The sequence below is a fragment of the Chroicocephalus ridibundus genome, chromosome 5 (genome assembly GCF_963924245.1).
Source record: "Chroicocephalus ridibundus chromosome 5, bChrRid1.1, whole genome shotgun sequence".
Lineage (NCBI taxonomy): Eukaryota > Metazoa > Chordata > Aves > Charadriiformes > Laridae > Chroicocephalus > Chroicocephalus ridibundus.
In genome coordinates, this window is record NC_086288.1 from 11,683,336 (window position 1) to 11,706,566 (window position 23,231).

Sequence of the window (23,231 nt, forward strand, 5' to 3'; positions counted from 1 at the left end):
AAGACTATTCATTCAAAAGGAGGGGGGGGGGGAAAAAGAAACATCTGTAGCCTGTTCTCTCCATCTTCAGATGGTACGCAGGCTGGGTGACGCAGGAAAAATAATCAAGGAGTCCTGTTACAGCCTAACTTCTGTAGGTGCTTGTGAAGAGAAACAGTGCAGCCCACCACATTAAAACGTTTGGGCTTTTTCTTCACTAAAAAGGCCCAGAGCTCTCCTCGGCAGAGCTGGCTGCTCTAGCCACATGGTGAGCTGACCCAGCTGGAGCTGCAGCAGGATGCCTGGAGCTGCAGCAGGATGCCTGGAGCTGTGGGCACCTTTGTGCTTCAGAGAGGTTTTCATCGCTCCCCGTACCGCCTCGCAGCACCTCACTACTTGAGAGCGAGCGATCTGCAGAACAGTTTTCCAACCCACCCTTCTCCTAGCAACTCATCAGGTGATGTTAATGCCACAAAAGGTGTTCAGTAGGAACCAGGGAAAATTAAGTTAATTACCTAGGCATATTAGATTCAGTTTATTTTTCCTCAAGGAAGAGCAGAATCACCTTCTATAGGAATTTTTGTAACGTGCAGCTGGCAGCTTAAGATAATAACCCCAAACACTCAAGATGAAGATTCCAACCCTAATCCTGATAGTAAATTGTATCTTTTTAATACATGTTTTTTTTTTTTCCTCACAGACTGGTAAGGGAAGACCTACTGTTGCGGATTTTGTGCTCTATTCATCATCATCTCACTTAGCGACTCATCCTTTACCCCCATCATCTGAAGTTGAAGACTAAGGTGTCTTCTCTGCTGTCTTCTCTTTCTCCTTTGGAAAACGGGCAACGATTATCTCAGCTTTGCTTCCTTTTACTCAGCTCTTTAGCCACCAGCTAACACCTCTACCAAACCCGCTATGACAAATCTCAGGTCCTTCTCTGGTCCCCCTTCTTCTAATTTTATTATTCCTCTGAAATTTTGCCAGATGAAATATGGCAACTCTAACAGCCTTCTTCACAGTCTATCATCACCTTTCTCTCAGCAATTTCACCCTAAAAAAAAAAAAATAATAAAAAATCCTGCTTGTACACCTCAGTGGCCATTATCCTCCTCAAAGCAGGCAACCAAAAAAGCCTCCACAATAAGAGATGCTCTTGTGCCACTATTACCTCTAAACCTACAGACTCACTTCTAAGACAACACAATCCATATCTGGGGGGGTGTCTCTCTCCTAATGCTTAAGTCGGTACTTTCATGTTATTCTTTACTGCACTCCAGGTTGCTGGTCACTCATCCTCCTGGCATCTCATCTTTGAGCTGATTTTCCTTCTAGTTAATCATACCTGAGAGATACAAAAAATCTCAACTCATCATTAAGTACATCATCACTATGGTGTAACTTTGTTGCAAAGACTTTTTAAAAACTTATTACTCTGTCACTGAGATGAATCACTCTTCATCTACAAGATCATGCTATTTCTCCTCACTTTTGAGCCCTTTCATGACCAAAGTCTCTAAGATTCATCATATGTTATTGAGATGGTGATTTTGATTTGCCAGGTGCGCCAGCGTCTATCATCCACTTGTTAAAGCTGTCAAAGGAGAACATTTTTTATTTCTTAGAGGCAGACCCTTCATGCAGGACGTGCACCCTAAACAGCTGTAACGTCCAATATTTATTTATCAAAGACCCCCTGAAAATTTCTTCTCGAAAATCCCAGAGTTCAACAATGGCCCAACAGCTGAAGCACTAAGACCACTTACTTATCTGACACAATGGGCAAAACCACCTTATTTGCTTTCACTTCTTCCCATGCCTCTGCTCCTATGTTGATGTCTCTTATCGCAGATAGCAAGTTCTTAGTGGCAGAGCCTGTTTTCTGTTTCATGCCTGCGTGACAGGCAGCACAGGGGTATCCTGATCCGATAGGGAGATCTCCCACAGGGCGTAGCAGCAGTGATGCCTGACCACGCAGTGTTAGAGAGAACATGAGGAGTCAGGATGGGAAGATGGAGTTATCTTCATCCCTCCAGTCACTGATACTGCACCCAAGCTACAATCAACCTGCAGTGCACGTATTATCAGAACACAATTTAAAAAGTTATTTGAAAATAATTTTACTGTTCAAAATGCAGAAGGCGTAAGAAGCATATACCAGATAGCAGCTGCCTGAACAGAAATACTGCAAACTTTGAAAGCGTGTGTGAAGCAAGCTGTAGCTCTTTCAAAGCACAGTCCTTACGATTTCTTTACCACATGTAATTATTTGTGTAAATGTAACTGTAGATTTCAATGTCTTGTTCTTCCCCCCCATTTTTTTTTTCCCTTCTGCTTTACTTTGTTATTTCTTCTGGTTTACTTTGTTATTGCTATCATTATTCAAATGAATACATGCAAGTAACATGTTTGCATATAGTAAGATTATTTCCTTCTTCCCCTGCTCTGCCAAGCACGCAATTCACTAAATTACAGAAACGTGGAGCTGGATCACGTATAAAACATTCATCACTGACGTCTACTGAATTCTAGGGAAGGGCTTTCACAGCCTGGGCTTAAATATCCTTAGAAGATTTTTCTTTATCATTACATAGCTCACTAAAAGAGAAACAAATTACTTTTCTCTTCAGATAACAACTTATCCATGTCCTGCTTATCACAGCTTTTTATACTTTGAAAGTCAGCTTTTCTGTCAGTATTTTCTACTTGGGAAAAACAAATCCTTCAACTTTTCTCCTCATTGACCACTTTTAAAAATCCATTTCCTCTATTTCTACCATTCTTTAAACATTTATCCTCATCCTTCTAGATGCTCAGGCCACGTTATTTCAGCTGAGGTCCCCACAGCACCAGGCAGAGGAGAATAGTCATTTCCCACATCCATTTAGACTCTCCATCCCAGAACATCTCTCACTGGAGTTCAAAGCACACAAAACATATTTTTGCTTATACTTACATTTAAACCTCTAAATGATCTATTGTATTACATCCTTACAGAGAAAATAGGAATGTTAAAAGTGGAGTATGAAACTTGGTGGTAAAACCAAGCCCCATAGTCACGTGTAGCTCCCCCCACCTTTGCAATGCATTTTAAAAAGAAAGATGCTACAGAAACAAACATTGTACAGCTTCCATTTTAAAAACAAGAAGCATTAGCTGAAGAAAATCAAAAAAGTATACATAAATTTCTTTACAAAAGCAGAACAATTATTTAGCTTATTTAAAAAAAAAATAAAATTTCTTCATGTTTCTGTCTTGTTTTAACAGACCTAAATCACTGTAAACCCTTCCTTTAAAGGAAGTCCCTATAAAAAGTCATATAATATAATTGTAATATAATTATTACAGATTACACTATGCTATGATGCAATCAGAAAGCTCGAGACTGAATGGCTTGTAAATACGACTATGGAACATAAATTTATCTACTCAGTCCAAACATAAATGTAACATTGCAGATCTCCAGAATGAACAGATTTCATGTGCATAAACCAGTTTCTAGTTGGAAGGTCACAACATAGGATTATTTAGCTAGAAATTAGTGTGAACATTCATTTTTAAGAAAAGGAATAAAAGAAATACAAACTTTGCATCATAGGAATTTCTACGTCTTCACCAAGTACGGAAGGAGCAGCTCAGAGCTAGTCTGAACTGGTATTCATTTTTTTGGCTTCTCCACAGTTATGATTAACTCTTTCTCCTTCATTCCTAACACCAAAACAACAACTCCGTATTCATTTTCTAATAGCACTAACCACCACTTTGTAAGTCCAAAGAGGCAACTGGACTGGGCTTCCAAACAAACAGCAGCAGGAACAATAGGCTGCTGGTGCCCCCAGTCCTTGATCAAGCAAAGGATGCCAATGACACCGCTCTCAGAGCAAGACCAGTCTGGCAAGAGACATTTTGTCCACTTCAAATAAAACTATCTTCTGCTTCCATAGGCTAAAGGGTAGGTTGGTTACACCCCATACAATCTCTTTTTGTTTAGCTCCATATTAATAGTGCTTTTTTATTGCCTACAGTGAACTTCACCTATTCCTTAACTTCTCAGAATAAACTGTAGGTCAACACAGATTTTACAAAGTACGTTTATGATTTGCTCTTCCATTAGTAGGAAGATTTATCTTGTAAAAATAAGAACTTGGCAATAAACAGACACTAAGCAACCAACTTTCCTATTTCCTTTTTTAATTCTTCCTCAACACATTGCAAGACATTAATAAACCCATAAAAGAGACAGTACTGTCAGCTCTCAGTTATGTAAAGTAAAGGTGTTGGGATAGTTCAGACAAAAATGCCAAAGATGAAACACGCGATGAGAGTACAACGGGGATAACTTACTGATACAATTGTCTGAAGTCAAAACCAGTTTTGGTCTAAACAGACAGCGAGGGCACAGTTAGTTCTCTCTGCATTCATAGTATGTTTCATCTTCAGTTCAACAGGAGATGTAACATCAACTGAAAATTAAGGATTAACAATACACTGGCTCTCAGCAAGGAAAGGCCTCATGGCTTTGAGGGGACCCTAAATCTCCGTTCCACCCAACGGACACGTGCTTCTTTGCACTCTCCCATACACAAGAGCTGCCAGGTAAGCACATCTCCTCCTTACTTCCCAGATTCCCAGTTTGTCCCCAGAACCAATGATTTCTGAGCGCCTCCTGCCCACAGCTGCACTGGGGCAACTAGTGTATTATCCACGGAAAAGCAACCACCTGCCTACCTCTCTCCCGTATGCAAGGGATGCCTGGCAAACTGAACATTGAGTCACATGGCAATCGCTCTTAGAAACGCTCTTAGTGTTGTGGGTGCCCTCGGTTACGTTCAGGATGTCATGAAAACATGTTGGAACTGTCAAAACAAGTACCCTTCACTGAATTTGCTACCAGAATGGTAATTCACAGACAAAGTTTTTGTGACAAAATTTTAGTTCAAAACTGTGATAAGGAGAAAGAAAAAGGCCTCTCTTCAGACAGCAACAATATTTTCCAGTCACTTTTGAAGATTTGGCTGGAGTAGAAGAGATGCAAGCCTTTTTTTCCCCACCTCACTCAATCCACAATCCTACAAAAACCCAGGGATTTAATTCTAGCCCCTTTAGTCAGGCATACTTTATTTCTAACCCTCTTACTGCTCCTATTTAATCTTTTCTTTGGATTGTGCAAAGAGCTACAACAAGTCATGCAACCTGCTAATCTCCACAAGGAATGCAGGAATAATAAGTAAATAAATAAGGATGGATTCATGACAAGCAATGGCCACAAGGTATTTGTAGGAATTATACACACCATCCTGTTTCCTACAAGCTGCTTTCACACAACGTCTATTTTGGTAGGATTAGAGCTGGATAGTGGAGAACTACAAGTTATTTTTCATTTGTTTCAGCCGGTGGGGGGCGGATTATTTTTTTTTTTCCAAGATGCAAAGCAGACGGAGAAATGGTAATATTAGAAACCTGACATTTTGCACTCACTCCTGCTTGCATAACCATACGTTTTTATACCAAATGGGATTCCTTTGATGATTATTATGATCTTCTGTTTTGCATGATTTTACTTAAAGGTTTTTCCTATATTCTCAAGACCTAACATCATGCAAAACAGAAGAGCACCATCCAAGTTTTATGGCACACTTAATTTGTAACAAATTCTTAATATCTCCTTCTGTCCTGCTTACTTTTTGTCAGAGTAACAAGGACGTTTCTTAGCCAATGCATAAAAGTTTTAAAACATATGCCAGCTACTAAAGATAGTAATCTGATCTTTGAAACATTCTTCGCATGTAGGCATCACACACTTTCTCAGCAAAACCAACAGAACTTACCTTCATCTGTAGGGTTGAACCCACAGATATCACAGATACATCGAACCCACTTATTCATCTCCTCCTCGCTGTCTGCTACCAAATAGAAAACTCTGTCTATAGTGTTGATATCAAAAATATAACTGTTTTCAAACTCTTTCTTGTTGAACGTCAATCCAGCATCCACTTGTTGACACAAATTTAAGTCAATAATACGGATAGGCTTCTTGGCATGGTCATTTTTGTAGTATTCCAATACATCTGGATCCCCCGTTAAACGGCCACTGCGAAGCACAAACCATCTCCTCTTCCATGCCTGAAAATTGGAGAGAGAGAAAAAAAAAAAAGGGAGAAAAATTAGAAGGAAGAAATCATACTTTCAGACTGTTACCTTTTGTGTATGGTTTCAACCTGGGTTGAAAGCAGTAATAATAAGTAGATAAATTATAACTAAGAGATTACACACCAGTTACCTACATTTAACACAATCTATTTACATATCATTACAGCAGTGGACTAGAGGATGAGTGAATTCCTATTTTAAAAGTTTATTTCTTCTCTATTTGAGTTTGGTTTTTAAGAAGGGGACATATAATTAAATCACTGTTTACAACATGAGAAAGGTTGAATGGAGTAAAGAAAAAGGGGGGAGGCGACCAGGAGAGGGGAAAAAAGCACACACAAAAAACTTCTGAAGGAAGCTGACATAGGCACGGGAAAGACAAAATAAAAATATGCCTTTAAGTGCTCCATAATGTCTTGTTTCTAATGTCTGCTGCTTCAGGCTGATGCATTTTAACTCTGAATTTTTCACTGATACTCAACGATAGAGACCTGCATTTAAAGAACAGACAATGCTCACACCGTGTGCACGCCTTGATCTTAGGGAAACTCAGAACCTCATAATATTTCTACAACAGTACTTCTTACAGAAAAAGAGCTACATTATTATTTTGGAAACTGTTGAGAGAGATGGGGATGGAGAGAATGACCAAATGTTACAGTTTCACCACATAAGAAGAAATACGTTTCGCAATCTGATGCCGTGCTTGTTATACCAGCCTTCCTGCTGCTGCAGAGAGAAAGAAGCTGGTCCAGAAGAAAAGCACAACTAAAATGCCTCATTTTCCAACTAATCCTCAGCTGCCTTTCAATCCCATGGGCTCCACCACCTGGCACAATTCTCACCAAAGATGCTAACGCAAACCAAGAAACCAAGGTTTGCGTACAACTGTCCTGGCGTTAACAGCAGCATCTTTATTGCCTCACTTAGCCGCATTTTGGTTCCTCAGCTCCACCAGCAACACAGCATTCTATGCTATAAGCTTCCTTATATGCACAAATGCCAGGATAATGGGCACAGTAGAAGAAAGGTACTGCCATTTCCCACTAGAAGAGCTGCACTTAGAAATCTGAAAGTAGAGCCTGGACACAGTGGGGAGCCATCACTGTTTTGTCCATTTGTTTTTTTTGCTTTTCATCAAAGTTGCAGACCAAGGCAAATCAACAGAGTAGCAAGCCACTGCCCGTTACACCGCAGACTCGCACCATGCCCCAAGGCATCCCATTTAAAACTTTTTTAGGATATTCAAACAAGGTCACCAGCAAATCCTTTATAATGACAAAAAATTGCGTAAGAAAAAAAAAAAACGACAAAAACAGGTGAGTGAATTCTCCTTTTGGCCAGCCCTGGCTGCATGCTAACCAAGGAAAGGAATGAAATCAGCAAGGATGGTTCCAGAAGAGGTCAAGACATGTGATGTCCTTTACACACTGCGACACAGCTTTGAAAACAGGTAATACGTTTCTTGCTATGTATTAGGAAAAGATTCAGACCCATTTTCTTGAGGTACAAGAACATTTCCATTTCATTTTTATTTAGTTGTTACCTTCAAACAACCTAGTGGAGGGAGGACATAAAGGAGAAAGAGTGAGAACTGCGCTGCCATTTTCCAGCTTCGAACTAGCGCCGTCAGCTTCACACTAGAGACTCACAAAACCCTCATTGTCAAGTGGGCATGCCTTTTTTGGGTATCGAGCTTAGGAAGCTATTATGAAAAGATAATACAGAAAGCAGGAGAAAGGGAAAAATGCCAGACAGCTTAATTAAGGCTTGTGATCCATTCTCCAACTACCAAGCCTCTAAAAGTTATTTCAGATAACTTTTATACTTTATAAAACAAGTCTATTTATTGTAGTTGTGAATACAGAATCTGCCTTTAAATGCTAAACTGTGTGAATCAAGTCAAGGTCTCAAGCAACTATTTCCATGGTAGCAGTACGTTTTAACTGGGTGACCAGTAAAACACAGAAGTAGAAGATGGAACAGATGAAACCCCTTCAAGTTAGATTTCAAATGTGAGCATCTTCTAGTAGCACAGCTAATAAGCACTCTTTAGCAGCAACCCAGAAAGACACTGGCAAAGTTTGTTTTGTTTCCTGTTTCCAAATCAAGTGACAACTTAGATGTTGGGATAACAGGAAACTTCAGTATCGGAGGCTCTCTCTCCAGACAAGGTTGATTGCAGATAACTGTTACAAACCAAACTGCAAAATTAGGTTGCTTCAGAAACTAGCTTTATCTTTAACCTCAGCCTGCAGTCATTCAGATGACATTTTTAAAGCTTGGGTCAGGCGGAAAGAGATTAGAGATAGGAGAAAGACAAGAGCAACTGAGAAGCACGATGCATTTTGTCCCACAATTTGTGTAACAAAAAAAAAAAAAAACAACACCAGAACCAACTCTGTATGAACCAAGCGTGCCACTTCTAGAAGTTTATTTCTAGTGCTGTGCTAAGGAGTGAAAGATTTGCAGCAATCCTGACAATCTCTGGTTGAGCACTGAGTAAAAAGGACTCTTAAATTTAAAATTCAGAAAATCAACGAGCTAAATGGAACTTGCTTTCAGCCCTTCAGGCTACAAAATAGCAACTATAAAGTACTTAAAACATTGAATTTAGCCTACCAGCACCTGCTACTATTTTTGAAGAGTTTTCACATAGTGCATATGTGAATGTTTATTTCAGTCATATAATGAGTCACACTCACTGAAACTGGCACAGATTATATTCAAAAACAAAAGCAATTCCATAAACTACACACTAATAAGGCAGATACAAAGGTTCTCTGGATTACAGTACAAAGCACAATTTAGCAGCAGAATAAAGCTTAAAGCTAGACAAGCGAACTGACATCAGCACCCTTGCTAATCATAGTACAAAAGCGCCTCTATATTTCGTCAAAGTGCAAAATGAGCCCACATAAATCACTCTTTGTTATTTGAAAATATCTGGGATTCTTAAAGCTTGATCTATTTTTAACATTTCAGTATTTGTCATTGTAACGAAAGCTGTATACTGCCTCACTGAAGTACAGAATAGTGTGCTATATGTGTAAGGAAGAGAGCTTCTTCAGTAACCGCTTTCCAAAAAGAAATCTCTAAAAGAGAGCATGCACATGTGCAAATACGCATTTATGCAAATTTAATCTTTTTTTTTTTTTAACCCTTTGGGCATTCTTGTTTGAAAATTTTGCATTTTCTTTTACAGAGCACATTACACTCTATTTCTTATAATCACCAAAAACAATGCAACTGTTTTAAGTCAGAGGAAAATTACATGTACTAATTATCTGTGACGTTACTGATGTTATCAGCCATACGTTATCAAGCACTGGTTTTCTGTGCTAAAAGTCAACTGCGTTAAGTTTGAGAAGTCGAAAAATAGCCAGTATGGGATTTAAACGTTTTGTCCTAATATCACTATAATTTAATTCTGGAAAGATATTTGAGCAAATAGAGGAAAGGTGGTTTTGTTTTAATGAAAGATTTTTTCATATTTATGAAATGTGTGCTATCAACACAAATAGGGTTTTAAACATATATTTTATAAATATACTATCACCTAGTTACAAAAGTACTGCACGCAGGTCAAATATCTAATTCAGAAGTAAAATTGTTCCTTTTAAAAAAGTTTAGTATGGCAAATGTCATGGGAATCCAGATCACCCAAAGTCTGTGTAGGCTTTGTAAATTATTACAAAACAAGGTTTAACGAGGTTTGCTGCTTTTGTTTCAGACTAAGAAAGGCCTTGTGTGCCTTTCAGCTTGTTTTCTCCTTTGAGCTGCAAAGCTATCAGCTGGTCTAACATAGGACATCACCATGCTTGCCAAACATTGTCCTGTTTGTATCATGAGACCATCGTATCATGAGACCATCATAACTATAGAAACAAGCTTGTTTGCTTGTTTTTGAGATAGTCTGAAATGTGACAAGCTGCTCACCCACTGAGCATCAAATGATCAAAGGAATTGTGGAATTCTGTATTTTTCACACAGCATTCTGAGTAGGTTACAAAGCAAAACCAAGAAATTCCTAGGATTAGTTCTTCCAGTCACATATATGCGAACTGCTGATTTAAAAGCGAGTGAATCAGCTGAAAAATTGGCAGAAAGCATCATTTAATAGTGTTGGGTTTTGGTTTTTTTTTTTTTTTTTTAAACTGTAGCTAAACCTGTATGCAGTACACAGGATTTACAATATAATCTCCTTACAAGAGGAATATCTCTTGAAGAAGTAGCTACACCCACCTTAATCTTTACACTTACGGATTATTTTTTTCCCAGTCATATATATTTGAAATGTACCACATTCAGCTGCTGGCTGTAGTTCAAAGATATAGGAACTAGGGGATGTATGTGTAAATGGAGAAGGAAAGGAAGGAGGAAGAGGCAGGAAAGTGTAGATAATTTAAATTTTTAAAAGGATTTAACCTTCCATTTGGATCTCCTCAAGCTGTTGCCCAAGAGGCCAAAATAATTACATTTTTAAAAGAACGTTTAAATAAAAGCTTAGGAATGTTAAATCAAAGACAACTTTTTCTGGCCAATTTTTTTACAACATTTGTTCTCATGTGGTTAAGTAACTCTGCTTACTGATAAACTGGTCAACTCTCATTCTTTGGTTTGCTAAGTATTATTACCCATAATCCTCATGTCCTTTAAAGCCGATTTTCCTCTCCTAGCACATTTAACATCTTTTTTTCTCTCGGGTAGCATCCAGTCAAAAAAACCTGCAAAATTGTTGAGTGCTGGCTAAGCCAAAGAGGGTATCACTTACATTCCACTCCAGTAATACCACTAATAAATCTCTCCCCCATGTATGACCACTAGACCCAGGAATAAAATCACAAATCTTGGACCTTCTCAAGTGTGCAGACACTTGTGCTTAGGTTTCCAGCTCCATACTCCACAACAAATACTTTAGAAGGGCAGTATTTGGCATCCTCCTTTCCCAGAGAAGTCCACCAAGACTTGGAAGAAACAAGTGACTCACCCAGGGGCACAAGGAAGGATCCAAAAGAACACCTGATGTTTCACAAACACATAACAAAACATTTCCTTGCTCCAAAAGAACTTATAAAGTCAGTAGAAGACATGCAGAGTGTAAATCAGAGAGAACTAGGGTAAAAAAACACAGCCCAAGGTCACTTCAGAATGCTCTCCCGGACATTTGTTTAAGTCCTGAACCTACTGTTGAGGTCTTTTCACTTGTCTGCTAGGATCAAGATTTAATTTTCTTTACACCTTTTGCTCCCATCTATTTCATCTATCCCTCCCCCTTTACTTCTTTTCCAGTGCAAAGGTTAAACAACAGTGAAATTGCTACATGTTTTTGACAAACATCATGAAGAAGGATTAAGAACAGGAGAAGGTGAGTATTTCTTCTCCTTTTTTGCCCCCACATTTCTAGCGTCCAGGTGTTCTCTTCATCGCAGCTTCACCAGCTTGCACTTCAGACCTCTGCATCCCATTAGAAGATCAAATGAAATAAAAATATGTGTTCCTTCACACTATGCTTCTTTTAAAATCTTGTTTGTGGTAGGCACAGACCACTGACAACTGTCACTGATGAGCTTCATCCCACAAGGCACTTATTTGGGAGGACTGCTGGGAAATAGCGAAAAAAGGTGACGTTAGGTAACGGTGCTTCAAGTACAGAACTTTACTTTTTCCACTTGTTGCTCTTCAGGCTTGCAGAACTAACTCCAACGTGGTGAAATTTCAAAATTTCAGCTGACGTTTTCCCTGAGAAATTAACACTTGTATATTTCTACATGGAAGTAAACTACGGGATGTTTTTCAGAAAGCGTTTTCTGGAAATCTTTTAAAACCTTTCATTTTTATTTTTTTAAAGGCCATATCATGAGCACCAGAACTGAAGAATATGTAATTACTCATTACTTCTGAAAACCACTGTCATAACACCTACTGGCAACTACCACCTTCTTCCCTAAAAATGATGCCCTTTCTTTTTCTTTTTTTTTTTTTTTTGAAACATAAGAGAGAACATCTAAATTGAGCACACAAAAGCATGTTTAGTATCTAAATTCTAACAGCAGAAACTGCATTTCCAAGATTTGACAATAGTCCTACCATTCTACTTTTAGTAGCATTAAATACTAAGAAGTGTAAACAGATTGTTGCAAAATAAACAAATGTGATACGAGGAAAATACTGGACACATTAGGACTTTCTTTAAATACTTAAGACTTGTTTTCCAGGAAGCACCATCTTTTCTCACTGAGCAAAATAAGGAAAAAACAGTCTCAGTGGAAGTTTCCACTCTCCTGGCCATCATCCTGATCATCTGTTCCGAATACACACAAGGCCAAAATTTCCTGTTTTCAAACTATTGTCACCATTTTCTAGTCTTGTGCTGTCGATTCTAACTTTAGCTTGTTAAGTAAACAAAAGAAAACACTGAAAATACAGCAGAACAATACTTCCACACAGCTTTACTGTGAGCACTGTTTCCTAACTGACATTTCAGCATGTGAACTAATCTCCCAGCTTTACCGCTAATTAAAGCATCAAAAAAAAGGCGCAAAATACAATTCAGACAATGTAGCATTAACTTCTGCTTCGTTTTGTGAATCAAAACCTAACTGAATATTTTCATAGTTCTTTCTATTTTGCTTGGGGGTTCTTGCCTTTTTTATTATTATTATTCTAAAAAAAAAATCTTATGCCTATTCCCACTATAATTATGCAGCCAGGTCTGTATCATCTAATTCACATTAAACCGATCCTTATTATGACTGGTAACATTGGTCACTTCAAGAAATACTTACTTTTCTGTAGCATGTCAGAAACTTTCTAATGGCAAGCACAAATTTCTCTTTGCCATATTCCTGCACAGTGGAGAATTGTCGTCATCTCTTCACCAAAGGAGAGCCCAGAGCTTCAGAGAGCTATATAGAGCAATAAAGCCTGACATCTGCAGCAGAGGCAGGACCTGAGCCCTCATTTCACTGTCTCCAGGCGAGGACCAGTGACCAGATCATCCCTCCATCTTCCTGCATCATCTTACCCACTTCCTGTGCCTACAAATATTCTGTCATTTCTGATCAGTCACAAACTCACCTTATCACTGCTAGTTGTTCCACTTCACACCACCCACCCTGCGTGGCTAAGATATAGCCCCATAACAGCCTTGCCAGAAACACGTTCTCCATCACAGATATTAGCTTTGCCATCTCCTCTCACTGCTTTGTCAGCAATGAAAACAGCACTTGTTATAGCATGACGCCCATCACAAAATAAGGAGAAGTATATCTGTTGTATGTCCCTTACCCACACATCTACCTTGTCTGTTGGTTTGCTGCCCTGTTTCTCAGAGCACTTCCAAAATTTCATCTTTTCTTCTCTGATGACGAGCATGTTCTGATCATCTCTCCCTCTAGTCTTTCCCATATCCCTCCTATTTAAAACAGCACTGCCAGGACAATCTCCCTTCTCTCATTCTAATCACATCACCTTCTATTTTAAAGTTCTCCATTTATTCCCTTGCTTTATTGCAGTTTTGAGCTTCTCTTCCTCTTTTTAGGCTTTTTCTTCTTAGGAAAGTCTATGCACTTACTTGACTCCCTCCCTCTTGCAAGTCACCTCCCATTGCCTTGCTCTACCAACAATACCAGATTCGGTTCATTTTTCCTTCTCCCGCATCTCTCATCTTTCTTCAACTTCTGAAGGTTCCCTGAATCAATAAGCAAGGGCACAAGATCTCCTTCCTTCAGATTCTTCCTAAAGATCAACCTCTGTGATAGTAACGTACGATCACCCAACCAGATTACAATTTGGCTTTGCATCAGATGGATTTATTTAAAAAGTAATGTTTTTGTGTAATCAAACAAAGGTTTATTTGTTAGGGTTTTTTTTAGGTGGCTTCAGTCTTTTCATCAGCTCTTAATTAAAAGTCGCTTCCCCCCCACAAGTCTTAATCTAAGGAAGCAAAACATTCAAGGTAGGTTCTGCCCCTTTCTTTTTTTTTTTTGAAAGTGTCTGTACATTACCTCTCACAAGGATTACTACAGTGCTGACAAGAGCCCCTTAACAAGACAAGTCAGAGAAGAGACCAGCACACTGTGTTTGACTTAAGTTCCACTACCCTGAGCTCACAGGTGTACGTTGTGACAAGTTGCATGAGAGCAATGCACAGAAAAATAAAAAAATTATGATTTATAAAGACACAGATAGTCATTTTAAGGTGGCGTTTGTAACAAGGTGTGAAAAATCCCCATTCTTCCAGATCACAAGCCCAGCGCTTTTTGTAATATTTTCTACAGATTCAGAGATTGCCTTTTTTTTTTTATTCTTACTTGCCTGTGTAGATATCTACCTTCATTATCTGTGAAAGGCTTAAATAAAAGGAAAAGCAAGACACTAGAACTGTGTAAAAACATGCAATTCCTGACACTATTTTGGATCCTTCAAAGGACATTGCAGTTTCAACAAACATACAACACATGCTTCACTGCTTCATGTTCGGATCACTGAAGCATGCTCATGCTGCATACAAAACAGGGATTTCTGCAGATGACAACAGAGGCCAGGCATTCTGCACACCATCTCTTCAAACAAAATATTCATAGGCTTAAATACTGTGTTTTGTACTCCCCATAAAAGAAAGGGAATTTGAGCGACAGAAGAGTCAGTTTCTCAAACTTCAATGGGGAATGATGAACTAAGGGAGATTTAACAATGATTTAAGGAGGATGGTGCAAAGATAACCCATAATTTCTACAAATTGCCTCCCAACTAACTAACCTGGTTTAAGCTACTAGTTGTATGCATAATGAAAAAAGCTCTTACACACCCATTAACACACATGGAAAAGTCTCCAAAGGAAACTCCAGACAACATTTAAAATAATCCCTACAAATTAAATTTAGGACATGTTGACACTCCATCCTTAATCCATTCCTTCTGAGAGCAAGGCAGGTACACTAGCTGACAGTTTTGCAAATCAAGTATCTGCAGACCAAAGCAGGAGCCTCTTTTGTAAATGAGCCAGCCACTATTACAGCAATGAAAGGACTGATACTTAATTCAAGCCACTTTACTCAGGCATAGTAAAGAGAAAGCTAAAGGAAATCTATTGTTCTGCCAAGGTGCTACAGGGAGAATCAACAGAGTACTTTTTAAATACCGTGAGGCATTGCAAGGAATTCCTTATTCCAGGGAAGGGGAAGAATTAGGAAAGGCATGCTCAGTGTTTACATTTTAGGACCAAAATTGTTAGGTTTTCCATTTAAAAATGTGCCTGAAGCAAGTGTGTAGATATGGCAGGAAGAGCTGCTAAGAAAAGCAAAAGCTAAGGCAAAGCTGCTAAGGTAAAGTAAAAGTCAGCACTGCGTCCAATATATACATTCTCACTTTAAATGACTGAGAATATTCACCAACTATGCTGAGCAGAGTTTTTTCTGAGCAGAATTGACCTGAAGAACCCCAGAGAAAAACTTCAAAATAAACAAGCACCAAGTCAAAATTATTTGTATGACACTATCTTATATAAACTGTTTTTACTATGCTAATTAAACCGAGCTTCTATTAGAACAAAAATACTGTTTTTCCAACATTGCAAACAATATACTTTTAGATTCAAATAACTCATTGGTAGCAAAAAAAAAAAGTGGTTGAGAAATTTAAAACCCAGTTATATCACATATCAATAGGAAATTTAACTACATACCAGCATACTTGAAAATTAGGATGCTTCAGTACAATTACTTTGAGTAGCTTACAAAATGCTCCCCTTGCTCTCATGAACTCACATAGAAAAGTATTCTACCGCTTCCTAGACTGTAACAGTACCATCATGTCATACATTAACAGGATCAACAGCTTTGTAGAATTTAACCACCACAACCAATTAAATTATCTCTTTTTCCCCCACCACCCCAGAAGAGCAACCTTCTGAATCAAGATTTGTTCTGAAACCAAGTCCCTCGAATGGATTGTTGCCACAATTGCTTACCACAAAGGCTGCGCTGCCCAGCTGGAGGAACCGGAGCGCCGGGACCAAGCCCCAGTTACAACCAGCGTCTGCTCATGGTGACTGGCCACAAGCCTCCCTGTTGACAAAACTGAAGTGCTCGCGCTAGTGTTTTAACAGCCAAGAAGTTACAGATGGTTCTTGAATAACGATACAAACATTAAGATAAACTAAGTGTTTTAGAGGGCTGCATTAACACACCTGCGCATGCCCACGTATGCCCATAACGTACCGAAGCAATACATCACAGAGCTTCGACTTGCACGTTGTGGCATAAAACTTTTTTTTTTTTTTTTTTTTGAGTTAGTGATACAACGGAACAAACACGTAAAGGTTTAGGCTCGCACTTCAGAAACAGAATTTACCAAGTCAACTTGCAAATTGAAACAAAAGCTACACCTCTTTTTGAATAAAAATAATTTTTCAAGCAAAAGGATAACATTCTTTAAGGAAGACCCTGTTTACTTACTGCAATTCATTCTCCATATACCCAAGTTACAAAGCAAAATGTAAACAATACCGAGAACAGGTTTTTTTCTAGTTTACCTCGAGAACAGGTTTTTTCTAGTTTACCTCTTCAAGTCTTCAGAAAATTTAAGCAATGTCCTGGCCATTTCTGTAGTTGTGTCTACCTCAAAATAAGCAAAGCTTTCTTTTTCCTGCCGGCTTACAACCTCCCTCTACACCACCCTATCCTCATAACCTTTGACCAACAGGAAGCAGACACAATGGACTGAAAATAACAGCAATTGTAAGATTTCGAATGATTTAATATGTGAGGGGTGGGCTTAAGATTTGAAAAACTTCCCTTGCTTTGGTTTTTCAACAGTTGTTTAAAACACGTTATCTACATAGACTTACAACATTTGTCAGAGATCCCAGCTTGAACAAGGCTAAAAACTCTGAAACACACTAAGATCAGAGGTACAAATTCTTGCATGTATTGAGATTCTGCATTTAAGTCATAGTCATTAGGCTATTATATACAATGAACTTAATTTTATGACAGTCTAAAGAATAGCAGCAGAAGTTTATTACAGGATTATGTTGGGTTTTTTTCTAAATATTTTTATTTATCTGAGCTTTTAGATCAATAATAGGTATAACTATACGTCCCTCAGATAATACAACATTCTGGTAAGAAATGTAACCAGCAGTCCATTTAAACACTGCAGTTAAAGCTATAAAAAAATTGGGAAAAAAAAATCACAAAAAAATTTGCTAATATGAAAAGCACCTTTGCTAATTCTAAGTAGGTGAGGTGCACTTTGTATTGTAGAAGGATCTTTTATCTTCTCCTCACGTAAAAGCCCAAGCAATGACACCATAAATATCTTCATTACCAGTAAAACATTCATGTGCTTTAAATTGTACTAACATCTTGACATGAACACTTGAGGGTTACAGATTCCAAAGTCCAGATAGGCAATTGAAGCATTTCTTTTTATTAGTTTTAATGTTTTTCATCTTGCACCCCAAGTAGCTGCCGATCATTATTTTGCAAACCCACAATCACGTCCTGTCTCTGATCCCTCCCCAGAGCCCTCAGGTTCCTCCTTTGCGGTTGTACCACAACACATATGGGTCATGATGACAAGAGCAGAATGAACTCACTCAGAGAGGGACTCACCTCTTGTCTAAGAGCTATACTGTGTTTTCTGGAGAAGGGAATGGTGGGGAATAAAGAGTCAGTGTCATTTTTACACAGACTCCTTGTCCTGAACACAAGACGACTAAATCAAAGGCTCTCCCACAATCACAAAAGCTGGTAATGTCCTCTGCCTTGTAAATGCCAAGCAAAATTTCAGGCTGGGAGTATAACAGTGGAATAGTTACAAGCACGCCAAAATGCAAAGTCATAATAATGTTCCAACATAATTTTGAGTACGTTTTGCCACCCCATGCACACACTTTACCAAGCATTCACCTCTATTGCACATAGAGGCATTTTAATCATGGAATTACACTAAAATATTATTTTCTTGGCAGGGGAAGCTCAGGCACTGCATTTCTGGACTGGATCTACCTTGTCAATGCATTATTTCATTAAGGTCTGTAAGTTCTCAAAACAGCCATGGGGAAGCCCTTCTCATGATATATTTCAGCACAGTACCCACAACAACCCCCAAATCTAAGATGAACATATTGCACAGGAGCAAAATCTTGACCATCACAGCAGAAGCCACCACTGACACGTTATAATAGTAGCTTGAAGCACAAATGGTTCAACAAGGAGAGTAAATACAAGGTTCTCTGCAAGCCTGCAGTTTAAGAGTCCCTTGAAACCACTTTGTCTGCTAATAGGATCCTCCTTTTTCCCTTCCCCCATTTTAAGACACAACCTGATGCCATCACACCAAGGAATAACAGAGAAAGGATATCCTGCCTAGATTTTCCATTATACAGATCAAATCATCAATCCAGAGAGGTCTTTGCTTACACATAGGATAAAAAGAAGATGCTTCCAACTGATAAACCCTGAGAGGAAGCAAGGTTGGCTCCAGGACTATTTTTAAGTAGTTAGCATTCACACAATGGCCTAAAATTAATGGCCAACCCCCAGAGCCCACGAAGCCTTCACTTAAAAAAAAAAAATTAATAAATTAAGGAGTTAGCATATTTGAGAGAGGGGAAGAAAAGGAAAAAAAAGAACTAGAAGTGGCAGACATAAACATGCTTCTTCCCAGACTCATCTTGAATTAAGTTTATATGCTTAGTTTAACTAAGTGAAAAGACAGGAGGCTCTATGTTGTTTTCTCTAAAAACAAAGCATTTCCTTCAACAATTGCTGGGAGAAATCTCACTTCACAGCTCTTGTCATTTTGACTAATACTCTTTTGCTGTAACTATCATATGACAAAAAGTAAGTAAACACAGAAAAATAAGAATATCTTTATGTAGCTGTATCATGAAAGAAGGAACTTGTTTCTTGGCCCTAATTTCCGAGGCCAGCTACCACAGCTGTGCTGCAGCTCCCAGCTGAACAGTCCCCTGCATCTCACCACCTAATAGTCAAAGGGCATTTAGTTTACCAAATGGCCAGTGTTTCACATTGAGCTCAGTTAAGAGCACCCCACCTCTAAGGCTTCATCTAAGCATGATAAGAAAAGTCATCCTTTGTGCATCTGGACAGATGATGAATACAAATATCTTTGGTATCATCTAAGGATAAATAATTTAAATGGCATTTCTGTGGATAAAGAACAAGATGAGGCAAAGGGCCCTTTAAGATCACCTCTGTAATCTAGGAAATGCCCAGAAACTCAAGACATTTTAAATACCACCATTCATCTCCACCTTTTAGTGTTAAGAAGGATTTCTTCTTATAAGCATTTATCCTTTTGGAAGGTTTTTTTGTTGTTGTTGCTCTTTTTAATAACAGCATCCTTCTGATGAGTAACTAAGAGAATCATGGAAAATAAAAATTGTCTAGAATTTCTGATCTCATCACAAACTACTCCCCTCCTCCTCTGTGCACTAGATAAAAAGTGAACAATTAGCCTGCTGTTTGCTCAGTACAGTGAGATTGTTCATTTCTTCATTTGTATTAGATCACATCACGGAACAGAGAAAAACATTAAAAACAGATTTAAAAAAAATAATCTATCATTAAACCACAAACACTGCTATAAGAACTTAAACCCCATCAGATTTTTATTATTTATTTTGTAGTTTTGAGCAGATTCAAGTGTTACAGTCCTTTTACCTTATCTGGCTTGCAGAGTACTTCACAGTTTTAAGTTTTGCTCTTTGACATGAAAAGCAAGCACTGCGTTACCCAACTGCTTCTTACACCTTTTTGAGAGAGTTTCATAACTAGTTTCACTTACTAAAAAAATGTTTAATTTTTAACTTACAGGCAGCAAAGAAACTCTAAAACTGGATGCCTTCTTACTTTATTTATTGGCTTTCTATACATCTAAATGGCATCTACTTTGTTTACTGGCTGGAAGCTCTTACTACTGCCAGCACTTCAGGAACAATGTAACTGTGGAAAGGGGAAAACATGTTTTTCTACATTTTGCTTGTCATCTAGCAGAATTATAAGGTACACAAGTACCAGTTTGAAAATATTTTTAATAGCTGGTAACCTCAAATGGACAAAACAACCTACCTCAGCAGGTACTTCGTCTGAACTTGTAACTTAACCCTTTTCATTCTGGAGCTATTCACAAGTAATAATGACTGCCCCATTTGCTCTAACACTGATTATTTTTCAATATCCATATCATAATGACACTGAAAAAGGGTATTCTATTTCTAAAGATCACCATTTTTTAATCCTTAAAATGAGAAGAGCTTTGGGGCAACAGCAAGAGGCTTGAACTCAGAAACAAGATTTACAATCTTGTACAAAATTCTCCAACTCTCAAAAATATATATCAGAACACCATTTATATGAACCCAGTAAGATACACAACTGATTTCACTTGGTTTTAAATACAAATATAAAAAAAAAAAAGATATGCCACTATCACAATGTATCAAACATCAAGCAAACAAAGGAAGCTTCTCCTTTTCCCCGCCACTTACACAGACATCCAAAGTCCTTCCTCCCCTAGGGAATTCCAGCTGTGCGACAAGGATCCACTTATCTGTGGGGTACAGCAAGGCGAGAGGGATGCTGCTTAGCCAAGCCAAGTGCCACTCGCCAGGTCCCCTGAGCACACCTCCCTCCTGCCCACCAGTGGTCCTGACGTGAGAGAGGCCAGGGTGTTCTGTTTCAAATAGGTGAGGTTTGGCAGCTCAGCGCGCTTTTACATCCAGCATCAGATCTCACGCAGGTTTCCTAAGCTGTTGTCTACCCTCAATGCTAAACAGATGTAAGGCACATATTGAGGCCTCCAAGTGGATGGCTCCCCTGCTTACGCAGCCAATCCATCTACCCTCCCTCTCCCAGACCCAAAAGGCTAATGAAAATAGAGAAAAAAAATAAAAAAAAGAAATAGCTACTCTAAGCAACACTCAGCTGACCTTCACATTTGAACACGTTGGTTTTGCCTCTGCTGCCAGCCTCTTCCTTCTAGAAAGTTGCAGAGCTTAAGCTGCTTATTCACGACGTGAATCGTGACAGAAGAACTGGTAAGACCAATAACAACAATGTCAAACTGTAATTTTAGAAACCGCTGATGTAGAATGATTATATTGTCACTGTCACCGATGGCAAAGACAAGACACCTACGAACGTCACATTATTTGTACTGCTGCAGTCAGCTCCCTATCAGGCAGGTGCCACTTCATTGAAGCTACTACATGATTTGAGAGCACTCGTTTTTCTTGATAGGCAGGGAGGCCAAAGACTGAGTGATAGGGAAACAAATACACTCTCACTTTTGATAACAGGCTGACATGCCAAAGTGGCAGGAACAACCATTCTTACTCTCCATTATAAAATTTTTCAGAGAAAATAAGACAGACTTCAGCAGATTGGGCAAATCAACTCAGATTTTACTAAAGCAAAATTGTATCACTGCACAGTGAAGATCAGAGGAATTTGAGGGGGGGATGATAAAGCGAGAGTGTTCAAATTTTAGTATCACTTCATTTTGTTTCAAAAACATGCATTGCTTCCTTCCCTCTCCCCCCCAGCCCAAACTATAAACTTTAAAGCATGAGGCCCTAAGGCATGTTAAGAGTCTAAATACTGCTAGGACCACTTGAATCAGCTACTGATGGACACCATCCAAATTATTTCAATCCAGAGGAAAATTATTTTGGTGATCAAAGTTACTGCATCAAAGTAATACTAAAGACGACTTATACCAAAGTCTTGGCACCTTAACCAAAATATCCTGATCAATCCATTTGTTAATCACTTTGTGACGAATAAACATAACCAGTATTAATTGTGTGCTTTCCACCCCTCACAACCCTGCTCAAACACTGCAATAAAAGCATAGGAGAACGCTTTAATAGTTTGCTATACTATGAATACCCTCCTTACAGTGGCAGGGATAGAGGATTTTCTGCAATAACACGTGCTTGAACTAGACATAAAAATTAAATACCTCCTGCCTGAGCAAGGTGATGACAGCATGTGATGCTATTTGGAGGAAAAGCTATAGCTAAACTTCTCTGAGCATTTAAAAGAGGTATCGCATCACACCAACAGAATTGATAGAATTCCCACAGAACATAAAGAGAAGTTTCAGTGATTTTATCAGGCACAACAGAAATGAGCTGACAGGGTAGAGAAGCATATACAAATGCCTGCTTTCTCTTTGATTCACAATATTTAGATTGTTATTTCCAGCCCAGGTTAAACAAATTGGTGTTATGATACTATTGTTAGGCTAGATGTATAAACATGCTCCTGCACTTTTGGAGGCAGGCCAGCCAGCTCAACAAACAGATTACAAAAGAAACAGCAAAGAGCTGCTGCTCGGGTTCACCCACCGGGCTGTTATGCAGAGGGAGCAGGGGGTGGAAAGGAAGAAAACAGCGCAGAACAACAGTGGAGCAAAATATGTTGTGAACACGCTATTTTAAGACATGTAGAAGGTTCCTTAAAAAAAGAAAAAAGAAAGGCTCAAGAGTTGGTTCATAATCAGCAAAATAACTCATGAACATTTCATACGGAGACAGATACATCAAGTAATATCAATCAGCATGCTTAACTCAAGGCAAAATAAACACTGGACGTAGATTTCTTACAGTGAGAGTAAAATTAGTGCTCAAAGCACAAAATTGCCATCAGCAAAATTTTACTCACTATAGAAAACTATTTGTTTTCTTTATGAACACAGAATAAGGGCAAAACATACTTTCTGGGTAGGCCAGATCTCCCACTTTGTCTCTAACAAGAAGGGCTCAGCGTTACACCCCCACCTCTTCTGTAACAGCTCAGGCACTTGACCCTAATTCTCCATTCTACCCCATATTTCTCTAAAAAGTTACATTAAAAAAGATATCTCCCCTCCATTTCAATCAAAGGAGAAGTGTCTTTAGACAGGTTGCTTACAGTTGTTTAGCAGGGCACTCAGTTTACAGATACAGTGTTGAAATCAAGTGTACATGAGCCAGCGGAGATTATGGATTTTTCAGCTATTACAACCATCTTATGTAAGCAAAAGAAGAGTTATAACTTTTAAATAAGAAATGCAGAGTAACA

At 38.6% G+C, this 23,231-nt stretch overlaps 1 protein-coding gene across 7 annotated transcripts in view; it reads right to left on the reverse strand.

Annotated features, from left to right (window-relative positions):
• Nucleotides 1–23,231, reverse strand: part of GAB1 (GRB2 associated binding protein 1) — a 105,198-nt gene that overhangs the window by 38,788 nt on the left and 43,179 nt on the right. For 6 of the 7 annotated variants that reach the window (XM_063335916.1, XM_063335918.1, XM_063335921.1 and 3 more), the window contains exon 2: nucleotides 5,808–6,102. In XM_063335916.1, the coding sequence (XP_063191986.1) occupies nucleotides 5,808–6,102 (295 nt within the window). Of the gene's footprint in view, nucleotides 1–5,807; nucleotides 6,103–16,666; nucleotides 16,805–23,231 lie in introns of those variants that run through there. The other variant, XM_063335919.1, reaches the window with a different exon arrangement.